This window comes from Melanerpes formicivorus, unplaced genomic scaffold (assembly GCF_026170545.1).
Source record: "Melanerpes formicivorus ecotype bairdi unplaced genomic scaffold, bMelFor1.0.p_v2 SCAF_6, whole genome shotgun sequence".
NCBI classification, from domain to species: Eukaryota; Metazoa; Chordata; class Aves; order Piciformes; family Picidae; genus Melanerpes; species Melanerpes formicivorus.
Genome location: NW_027142358.1, coordinates 15,443,310 through 15,455,308, shown reverse-complemented (window position 1 = coordinate 15,455,308; position 11,999 = coordinate 15,443,310). Strand labels below are relative to the sequence as shown.

Below are 11,999 nucleotides of genomic sequence, written 5' to 3'. Positions count from 1 at the left end.
AATTTACATTAGCTGTATTATTCCAATAGAGAAACTAGGACATATGTTTTTTAACATATCTTATATCTTAACATAACGTATCTTTTTAAAGTAAACCACTGAAAAAGGCACAAATTGAAATCACTTATCCTGTCTCATAGACCTGAAGCATACTTTTCTTACCTTCCTCTAAAACATTTGTTAGCCAAGTCTTCAGGTCTAGAGCATTTGTCCAGATTTCCAAGCTGGTGTTCCAGTTAGGTAAAATGTGAACTGACCAAGTACTGAAACCCAAATGGTGAATGTGGCAGAATGCTTTATTGACTAAATCCTTTGTGTTTTGATCTGAGAAAAAACATAAATCACACTCATCAGACCCCAAAAAATGTTTAAATATAATTACTTTTGGAATAGAGTGAAATTCTGTAAGATAATATTAATTTCCACTTAGGTATACAACAAAGCTCCAGAAACTTATCAGCTAGTAGCTGCTTCAAAGCTAATGAATCTGGGCTTCTTTCTTATCATGGGTGATAGACACTCATTCTTCATATCACAGTCTTTTTTCTTTCTTTTTTTTTTTTTTTTTTAATTTGTATTTTGATGCCCTACAAGAAAATGCAAACCATTTCAGCATGAAGCTGAAACATGACAGATTCTATATAGCCACTAAATACCTCTTGGTGCAGAAATGAAGGTTCAAGTGAAGCAAAACATAACATATAGTATCCTATTTCTGGCTTTGTTAGTTCAAGACAGACCTTTACTTTTATTGCTTTTAAACAGGTGTGCATTCCTGCATTTTGTGATATTTGCTCATACTGCCACTGATGTTGAAAGTTTTACCACTGACATGAATGGAAAGAGGATAAGACTCAGAATGTGCTTATGATACAAACTTGTGATCATCATTAACAGCCAGTAGGTTTTTTTCACTCTTAAGCCTCATAAATAGAGCTGAAAGAGCATTTATCTGAAAGTGTAAAATGCGGGCTTAGCTAGAGCTGTGCAAACCTTTCATAATGAAACCCAGAACTACCCTGGTTTGAGAGAATTGCTGGAGGCCTGACACTGAGGCCAGGTTTGCTATCCCCTTACTGAACATAGTGGATTTGCAGTTTCAGATGAAAACCCCATAGAGCTCAGTAATGGTTTTGGCTGAATGATGCTTTCAGCTTTCGCTCAGACTTGAAACTTACTGAGTATGAACCCACAGGAACCAAAACTGAAAAATAAATAAACAAACAAACAGATAAATAAAAGACCAGCACGAACACTGCATGGAGGAAAATCACCTAAGACTCTTAGAAACCCTAAGTACAGCAAGCAGTAGCTGGGGGAAAGATAGGCATAACAGATGTTGAGATCTTGCAGCTCCACCTTTCTCTGAAGTAATGGCCAAGGAGGTGAGTAATCAGTGAAGTTCAAGCTAACCATATCAGGCACCAGTAGATAACTGTAGTTTACCCAAATAATTTCCCAGTGCACTGACATTTCCACTGCCTTACATAATATGTGCATTGTATACTAGGCGGTGATTTGGTGGTTTGGGAAGTAGCCAAGGAAGGAGACTCAAAGTACAGTGAACTCTCTTCCAAAATTGATGTTGAAATTTGGCTACTTGAAACACATTACAACTCATGGTTAAATCAGTAGGGTATTAAAAAGGAAATGACTCTTGAGTGGAGTAGTTTTGCTTTTCCCCTCTCTTGCATTGTAATCCTCTGACCAGTCCTAAATTGACTAGTAAGCTAAAGGAAATTAAAGAAAATATGAATAAAAAAAAAAACCCTCAAGCTGGGCCAAATTCATCCCCAGTGTAGCTTAGCTCAAGTAGAGTTAAATCAATGGAGTTCCACTAGGGATGAATTTGGCTTATTGTCAAAAGGAAATGAAGCAACTGTGCCCTCATTTACAGCTATCAACTTAAACAGAAATTTCATTATATAGGATTTTCTGAAAACAATTCCTAGGTAAAAGAAAATTGTTAAGGTTGAACAGCAAGCGTGTTTCAAAATTCCCTGAAGTCCACAACTGTCTGCTTACTTGGTAGATATACCGAATGCTAGATAATTGAGTGCACACATTGTTCCAAAGGTCTTATAAAACCAGAGAAGCCTATAAAATGAATAAGCAGATTGTCTTCCAAAATCTCCAATTTTTGTTTTCCCTGTATTGACTCTTAAACACTCAATTGCAAAAATAGTGTCAGTTTGAAAGTAGAAGGGCAATTACAGATAGAAATTATGCAGGTGATAACCACTTCGGTTACCTTGGTATTCTTTATTTTATTTTCTCTGTTAAATGTACAAGAAATGTAGAATTTCTGAAGCTGTACTATTCTGCCTCTGATTTTCTCCAGAGTATGATTTGAAGAAATCTGTGAAGATCCTCTTTGTTTCCAAATACAACACTGGATTAAAACTTAGTATTCACATTTTCAAATAGAATTCTATTTGTTTTACTATAAAACTAAAATACCAGAAGGATGCATTTCTGTTCTAAGCGAATCCATGGAATTGTTGATGAGAGGTGAGACGATTTGCTATATATCTTCTAAAATAAGATAAAACTAGATTTAAAGACCCCCTTGAGCTTACACTTTCATTTTTGAATTGGCAGCAAAACTTTCAAACAGGATGTAAAATATTTGCAAGAAATTTTAAACTTGTGCGAGATGTTTTGAACATATTTCAGAACTTGCTCTCACAGCCCAAACATTGCATGGAATGTGATAATGTGAAATCTATTTTACATTAAAACCTATGAACACAACTAAGCTAGAAATAAACATATTTTCCAAGATGCTGTTCCCTTAAAATGCTAAGGATGCTGAAATGATGATGATATTTTGTGAATGTGCCAAGACCACAACTTAGTTTGTCCTTAAAAATATCTGCTCCTTGAAGGCTTGTGAAAATCCTGATCTGAAAACTTAATCTAATTGTCAGCAACTCTAAGAAAGGGTCAGCTTCAGGTTGACAACACTACCAGAGGCAAGTCCATCCGAGTCACCTAACCTAAAAGGTAACTTTTAGAAAGATTCAGCTGCTTTAGTACTATATATGGAAAACATTAATTCAGCCATCTTCCATGAAGTAGGTGTCCTAACTATATCCTGAGTATTCTCAGATGACAAACATCAAAGAAAATGCTCTTAAGACTTTGCAAGAACAGGTTGTAAATTATTGGAAGAAGCCATTTTTGTGGGCCTATATCTCATTTAATCAAAGATCTTGGTAGGTTATTTGGATATTAGAAATAAAATAAGCATTAACTCATTTTAGGTAAGACAAGGGTGGCATCAGGAAATCAAAGGCTTTATCAGTTGTTCACAGTCAAAGACCAGTTCTAAAGAAGGCTCCAAAGCAGAAGGCATCTTGGTCTTTCAAACCATTTAGATGTGTTTGTTCATAACTACACTCAATTGTGACAGAGTTGATAGCATAGGCATGGTCCAGCAGTAACTCATTTAGACTTGTTTTCTCAGAATCATATCTTGTGTGCTTTGTTTTATTCTTGCTACTACAAGTAGAAAGGAATGCAGAAAACAATTTTTAACTAAACAGCAGAAAAAGACTAGACAGTGGGATGTAATGGTTAGCAGGTATACATATAAAACCACTGAAAAAGAAAACTATGTATTGCAATTGTTTCACTACAGGGAGTGAAGCAGAAATATCACTTTAAAAACAAAAGGGGAGCACTTACCTATTTCATGCCATCACTTGCTTGCAGAGCAATGACATGGCAATTGAGGCAGACAAGGATGCAGCTAGAGATCTTTTGGAACAGAGGACAACAGCTAGCAAGCCATGCAAGACTCCTGACTTCATATCACCTGATTCACTGTCATACTCCCCAGGCTGAGCCTGCAAATGGATACTTAGAAATCTAAGTGTCAAACATTGAGTCTCAGTCTTGGCTATAAGCTTACACCTCCGTAAAGCTGAACTTCATCTCTTTCTTTCACATATGCCAACCATTTAACAAAGTGGAAAGACAGACAGTTGTACAAAGAATAAAAGGAATAAACTTTCACAAACTGAGCAAGCAAAGACACATGCCAACTATCACACCACATAAAGAAGAAATATGTGGTAAGACTCAGTGTGAGTCAGTATAAAATGGACTGATTCAGAACCTCACCACAAAAGCTGCGTCTAGCGAAGTTCTACTGGGGGTAAATGTTTCCCAACATACTCATATTGCTGGTAGGAATAAAAAAATATTAATACATCCACTGGCAGCAAGTGAACCCTGTAATTACAGAGAGAATTTTCAAAAGCACAGACAAGTTTGTTTCTTTTTTGTTCTGACTTAAATGGGAGCAACATACAGTGATTTTTCATCTGCAGTGAAGACACACGAACTGAACATTCAGCAATCAAGTAACATTCTGCCCAAAAAAAAACAAATATTAAATAGGGAGCTGCATAACAGCCTTCCAAAGGGACTCACAGTTTGAGTAAAGGAATACCAGAATAAGTATCCTGAAACTCAGCCTTAACAAAGGAGAAAAGAAGCAGTTTCAGTGGTAACATACTTTCAGCGATACCATAAATCATTTACGCGTGTTACACATGCAATTAGAGTCAGTCTGCTCTAAAGTTTGGTCTGTGTATCCATAACGGCAGGATTTTCACTGAAAGTCATTTATCTAACCTTTTAATTACAAGGTTAGGAATTGACATTTTCACTACATAAAGTTAGGAATACCTTAAGCATAGCTACTACAGGCAGCTCCTAGTAAAACCATTCACCTAGTCTTCGTTTGTGAAGACTTGTGATGTCTGCCAAAAGCCAAACTACTGGTCATCACAAGGCTGAACACAGCACTGAAGTTTAGATGTTTCCAAAACATTTGTAGTATTTGGAGATTAATTATTGAAACATACTTTGGATCCCAAATCTTGTTAACCATCAAGAAATATACCTGTCAAAAATTCTTGTAATAACACAAAGAACTAAGAATCTTGGGAAGATATATATTTTCAAATCCTTATAGTTTGATAGGCACATGTTTTATTTTAAATAGCCTAGTTAATCTTGAAAGGGAAAGATGTGCCATATATAGAGAAAGGGGAGTAAAGCAAGAGAGAGTGAACTCTCAGATTACTTGACACCAACTTTCATTCTAAATGATACTTGTTTCAGTTAAGAAATTAAGGTACAGTTCCCAGTGAGAAAAGAAACAGGTATAGATAGCAGCCCCAGGTTTGAAAAGTTTTCCATGTCTTTAAAAAGAACTTCAGCAGAAGACATCTGAAAACAAAATGCTTTGCATATAAAAAAGAGTGATGTTAATTAAACAATAATAAATATTGATGCTTGCTTTGAAATAATATTCTAATATTTGTTAGGAATATAAAATAATTTTTCATATATTATCCTCTGTTTTTTCCAGAATCAGTGACATTTAGTATAAATTTCCTTTGAGCAAATTTCAATTAAGAATGTATCATATTTAGCTGCAAATTTCAATTAAGAATGTATCATATTTAGCTATAGGTATATAATCCCCCAAATAAAAACAAAAACCAAAATGGAAAAGACTTTGATTACATCTCATTCCAAAAATATTTTTGCCTCCAAAGCTTTGCTGAGAAGAAAACACTCCTGAAAATGATACAAATGGTTTTGACAATAGGAAAAGTAAACAAGCAAAATAAAGAAGGAAGCATCGTGCGGTCAGTTTGCAAGTGCTGTTTATTGTTTGAGGCAGGGTTAAAGCCTTTTATAAAGACAAGAACATATATGCAACAAGACTGAAAGTGACATTAGGTTATTCTAAACACCTCTGTTCAGAACCCTTCTGCCTATAATATGCCATGGCCAAAATGTGTGGAGGTTTCAAACCAGACATGATAGGAACAAACAAGGACTGCTGTTATTTTGGGAACCAGTAGAGAAGGCATGTGCCTTTAATATATCTAACGATAGTTTTAATTTAGAAAAAAGGCATGAAGTTTTGCTTTATCTTGTATCTCCTAGAACTTCTAATGTGAATTGACGTTTCATTTGTAGCCATGTATGACATTAGCAGAGGCAAGTGGCCAAATATCCTTTCTAGATGCCAGCTGGTATGGCAAATAGTTCAGTGCTCAATTTGAACCGCAGGTAGTCAAAACTGGATAGTTTTATGTTCATCACAGATTTTGAGTATCTGTTAAAGATTTATTACAGACTTTCAGAGTGAGTGAAGGCTTCCATTTACTAAGGCCTTAATGATTCACCAGCAGTAAGCTTTCCTTTGTCACCCTGTCAGTGTCTCACTCTTTTTCATCGGTCAAGCCTGATTTCATGATTGACTTCGACATTCACTTCCACCTGCACCACTAGCTGCTAATAGCTCCCCAAAGTAGGCAACCTCTAAAAACTGTATTTTTTTTTTTTTTCCCCCCCAACAAGGAAAGTAGGAAAGTGACTAAAGACCACAAACTAAGTTCAAACAATTCAAGAACAGCCAGACAGTGATGGCTCTCAACTGGGACAGGTTTGGAATAGATCAGAGGTCAGAATTTTTGTGTATTTCTTGGCCAATCTCACTGTATCCAGTAGTACTTAACACAATACATGCATGAATTACTAAGATGTTTTTTTTCCAGTAACGAGTTCCTGATTCTAAATATGTCCAATTGGTTCATCAGAAAAGGAAGAAATAGGCAGGCAGTTTAATTTTTTTCCACTGAAAATTTGACAATTGCCTTTTCTTACATAGACATCAAACAGGATTAATTAGAACTCATCTCCATATTAGTAAAGATGTTAATTCTCCTAGTTAATTTTATTGACTATTTCCCCCCTTTGACTAATCATAGCCATCTGGTAGCAATTTTCTTTTGCACCATTCCTTTTAAATAGGGTTTTGGTTTTTTTTCCTAAATTCAAGCTTTTAATTTTATATTTAACCTCTGTACAATTAAAAAAGTATCTTGTGCAATAAAGCAGGAAAAATACACACTGTCAATATCACAGCTGAGAGCTTCTTCCAAGTATATACGGTTAAGTTGCATCACTACTAAAAATGAATCATTTTTCTGAAGGTCAGAGTTAGTAAATTATGAGATGTAACGTAAGAATTAGCAAATTTTGTTTGTCTCCAAAATTGCTTAAATTCTTTGCATCTAATCAACTATACAAATTGATAGTACTTTGCGTGGGTGAAATATTTGTAGGATATCATTTTTACCCTTGTTGAAAGAGTAACACAGCTAGGCTCGTCGGGGGGTGGGGGTGTAAGGGAGTTCCACCAAACAAAACCAAAAAGAACCCTGCACTGTTAAAGGATTTGTGTAAGCATATATGAGATGATAGAAACACAAGCGCTTAATTCACAGGGCAAAAAATAAGGGCTTTTCATCTCTTTGATAAACACTTTGATATCACCAGCCACTTTCACTCAACAGGCAAGCTGGAGATAAACGCGCTGCTTTTGCTAAGGCGCCGACCGATGGAGCATGCTCACTGAAGCCCCAGGTGTGACCCCTGCTCTTCTGCGAGTAGCAATTGGACCAGGCAATCCATCACGGTGCTCCTCCTGTCAGGCTGGGTGCTCGGCTGCAGCTGTCTGTCACACTGGTGGATGGGACCTGCTTAAAGGCAATCATGTCAATCTCTATGTGACTATTCAGACTAAGATAGAAGGATGATCTTGACAGGCTTGGCAAAGTCAGCAGAAGGCACTAGAGGACTTTAGTTACGTGCTTAAAATTTAGATGCAATTTGTGCTTCTTATGTGGAGGGATTGAAGAGATACAAAACAACACTGCATTTTATAGCTGGTCATCTCGGATGAATCTGTTGCCCTCAGAATGTTTTCCATAGTAAATGTAGCGGCATTTCCCCAAGATGCCTACAAGAAAAAGGAAATTAATGATAATTAGGTCAGCAGTGGCATAATACACAAATAAAGCACATAACCAGAGAAGTTAAAAGGAGGAAAGGGAATAGTTTTCTCTTGTCCTGCAAAAGAAATATTCACTATTACCATTTCAATTGTCAGTTTTGAATCCGCCGAGAAAACATCTTCAAATACTTGCATGACCTATCCTGTTAAACATACACCCACAAGTACCTTCAAAAATTGAATGACAACACACTGACACATCATACACATTTTAAATCACAGTACTTCTCTCTTGCTTTTAAAAATTAGAAAGTCTGGATTGAAGTTACATTTTGTACTCTCTGTAATCTCCCTGATACATGTATACAGGATTTTCCTGATGACTAAAACCACATAGTAAGAAGCAAAAAATAGTTACAGTGGGTAAAAACTTTTCAAACCTTCACAAAATCACTCTACAAGCATCAAAGCTTTGTAGTGGCAGAGAACTGAAGTGACCAGCTGAAACCCACACAGAAAGTCATCAACAGACATGGGCTAGAACTTGGGACTTTCTAATGATTAGCCCTCCAGACTTCAGTATATTTCCCAGACATATAAATAAACATTTAGTAAAAATGTTTCCAGGGTAGCTCTCCATGAGCAAGACGCAATTATAAATTATGTTAAATATTGATACATAGAGGATGCTTTAAAAAATTAGCCAGAACACTGCTTCTGGAGAATAAAGCACATTATTCTCAGTGGGTACAGGCAGCAAGATGCCTGAGGAAGTCCTAACTGCTGTGGGTGAGACACATATCCGCAGATCTCACAAGCTTATTCAAAAGCATCCCCTCTGGTGGTACTAAGTGGTATGTGAAAGCGTAAGTTCACAGTCATATCCCACCTGTGAACATCTTCAGAGATGCTAAATTTTACTAGCAGAGTTGTTCTTTGTTCCCTCAGGCATGTGTAGTCAAATAAAAGTCACCTCCCATGCACAGAAGGAAGGTGAAAGGGTCTCCTCTACCTTGGGAGTGTCTTAACAAAGCAGTCACTGAAGTACCTAACTCACTTCTACATGGGCAAACATAACCCAGCCCAAAGGAGACAAACACTGTCTTCACATAAAGGGCAAAGAGGGGGGGAGAAGTAGGTACCTCAATTCACTGCCATTTTAGCTTTCCAGGACTCACAGAGCAAACACTATGCCCACCTGCCATATGAATTAAGTATGCAAGCTTTTATATTCTGTACCTATTTTTGTAGTATAACATAAACCAGATAGATAATCAATAAAGCCATATAAGGGATTGTCTATGCAAGATTACTGTTAACCCATGCTGCTCTTTTCTTCTAAGACATCAACATAGTTAAACATTTCTATGGGGAAAAATAAGTAAATTGATAGGCCTGTCATTTGTTGTGAAAAGTACATTGCTCTTTAGAATAACACAAATGGGGACTGTATGGTGCAGTGCCTGATATCTTTCCCCTCCATGGAGCTTTCTTCAATAATTTCAATTTCAATAATTTCACCAGTGGAGCTGTTTCCACCTTCAAAGGATGAGATTATCATTCCTAAATGAGTGTCCAATGAAAAGCAAGGTTTTTCCCCCTGAATAGATGATATTCCAAGTTAAACTGCAGCAGGCATTAGGTTGGTAAGAAGGCCATTTAGAGCTCTAAATGTAAAGGATATGAAGAGTTTATTAATGGCATTCTTCAGCCTCCTTTTTCACTGGCATTGATAAAAGTCTTGTTTGAGGTCTGCCGCATTTCTTAAGGACTGGAAGCAAGACTGTTTATAGAGATGCTGGTGAGAGAGTGCTGTTTGATGAACGCTGGAGACTGTAGCTAGGTGTCAGTGCTTAGAAAATGAGGCAAGGACATGAGGTATTAATATTGTCAATGATCTCTTGACAGGAAAACAGATACTGCATTCACCGTCAGATTTAAATAGACATCAAGTGCATTAATGACAAAAGGGCAGACTTCAAACAAAGGGGGCTGTATGGTGCTGCACTGAGCCAGTCTGCGAGTTGGCAATAACCTGATCTGAAAAGACACTGTCAGGGCTACAGACAGGCCCGGGATTGTGTGCAGTGACAGAAAACAGAGATGCTGACAGAGATACCGGTGCCATATTATGCCAAGTATATTCTAGCACTGTCTCCATCCCTAACTAAATCTGACATCATTTCCTATTGCTTATAGTATCCTCCACTGCTCGGGCAGAATATTTCTCCCCAGACATCATTACAAACTCCACTGTAGTTTTAAAGTTACTGGCAGGCCTGTGCTGTCATGGAGGCTGGGTCTAGAGGCCTAAGGATAACCTCAGTCAATCTAAATTTGGAGTTTGCTGGAGAAGTGCTCTCATTTTCACTGATATCTCAGCTACTTGAGGTGATCTGAACGCTAAAGTGTGAGGAGCTGTCACCTTGAATAAAATCCTTAAAGTAAAGACGCTCAGTTCATGGGATGTTCAGCAAAGATGTCCGACAGTCTGGCAGCAGGAAATGAAATCCAGCTGCTGCTGCTCGCCTGGGGATAAAGGTGCTTGGGCTAGTGACAGTTAAAGTCAGCTGAAATTTTTGAACTCCTGCAGCCTACAATTGTTTAAATTAAGGAAGTGTTGTCTCCGCAGAGATTTTCCCTGCCCAGGCACACAGCTGTGATTTGATTGCCAGGCATATTACACGCACCACTCAGAGAGTCTTGATAAAAGCACAGTTGAAATTGTTGTCATGAGACTTTATTTATCATGAAGGTTATTTGCAAAACAATCATCTTGCTTACACGCTAAATGTGGTGATTGGGTTTTGTTTAGTTTAATTTTGGGTTTTTTTCTTTCTTTCTTTTGTTTCATTTTTCCTCTCCATTTCCCACCTCCCTTTGGCAACCACAGAAAACTTGGAAAACTACAGAAAGCTTTTGTGCAGCCATGAGAATCTCAATGCTAAGACATGTCGCATGTGAATTTAAGAAACCTATTTCTTCTCTGCTGCCTATGTGTTACAGTATTCATTCCTTGCAGTTCAGGAGCGGAAGCATGCTTGTGGTTTCGCAGACAGACAAGGGAATGTATAAGGGGGAAACAATGGGTTTGTGGTTGTTGTACTTTTTAATTAAAATATCTAGCATTGGCCATAATAAGCTATGCATACCCCCTATACATCAAAACAACACAAAGCATCCTGAATGAGGTTTCTGCTTGTGGTTCTTACGAAATGACAACACAAGGTCTCTTGAGGGATCATCTTTCCCGAATGAGGATTCTAATTTTTCTTAAGTAGCTGCTTCTACCATCACCACAGGCTGTTAAAACTATAATTATGAAAAAAATGCGTGGGGAAGAATAATTTTTAAATTCACTCTTTATCTTTTAAATGTTTTTCCCTTTCAGAATGGATGTTCTAATTATGCTGGGTAAGTAACGACCTTGCAGTTGCTTGCATGTGTTGTGGTATCAGTCTTTCTTCACAAACACATTGTAATGTCAGCAACACCAGCTTTTCCTTAGCTGAAGGAAACCCCAATTATTCAAATAAATAAATAAATACATACATGCATACTAAAGCACATGAAAAATTGCTCAAGTCATGTTTGCTCCTTTTAAACTGGGCATGTACTGCAGAGAACTATGGTGCAGTTGGACCTCCATATACTTTCCTATTTGAAACTCTTCAGGTGCAAGTATGGAAAATGGTGAAACATGTTGCAATGGGATGTGCTATACCTATACATTACACAGCCTCAGTCAAAGGTCAAAATTCAGCTCAGGCCAAGTGACCTAAGGGAATTGTTGTCTGGCAGCATCATGTTGTCTTCTTTTCCCCCCTTGCAAATAAAAGCTCTGCATCTATTTAGAAAACCCACCTCTGCTATCACAGCTGGGGCAGCTGTTAGTGATACTACCTTCTGCAGTCGAGTGTAGTTTCCTTTAAATAGGGATTACTAAAACTAAGTAGTCAAGCCAACACTTAGCTACCCTCATCAAAACCTATTGACACATCTGCCCAAGATCCCCCTCAAGGCACCTATTTTAACATCAAATGTTTTTAATAAACCCCTCCAAAAATGCAAAGAGTAAAGTATTCACAATTAAATTAGTTCGTTACATTGTTTTACAGTATACATAAGGGATTACATTTCAGCATACAGCCCTCTGCCCATCTTTTGCATG

General features: G+C 37.4%; 1 protein-coding gene across 4 annotated transcripts in view; it reads right to left on the bottom strand.

The window, feature by feature from the left end:
- Window positions 1–5,669: 5,669 nt before the first annotated feature.
- Window positions 5,670–11,999, bottom strand: part of LRMDA (leucine rich melanocyte differentiation associated) — a 661,266-nt gene continuing 654,936 nt past the window's right edge. For all 4 annotated transcript variants that reach the window (XM_068139879.1, XM_068139880.1, XM_068139881.1 and 1 more), the window contains one exon: window positions 5,670–7,834. In XM_068139879.1, the coding sequence (XP_067995980.1) occupies window positions 7,755–7,834 (80 nt within the window). In that variant the 3' untranslated portion in view covers window positions 5,670–7,754. The remainder of the gene's footprint in view (window positions 7,835–11,999) is intronic.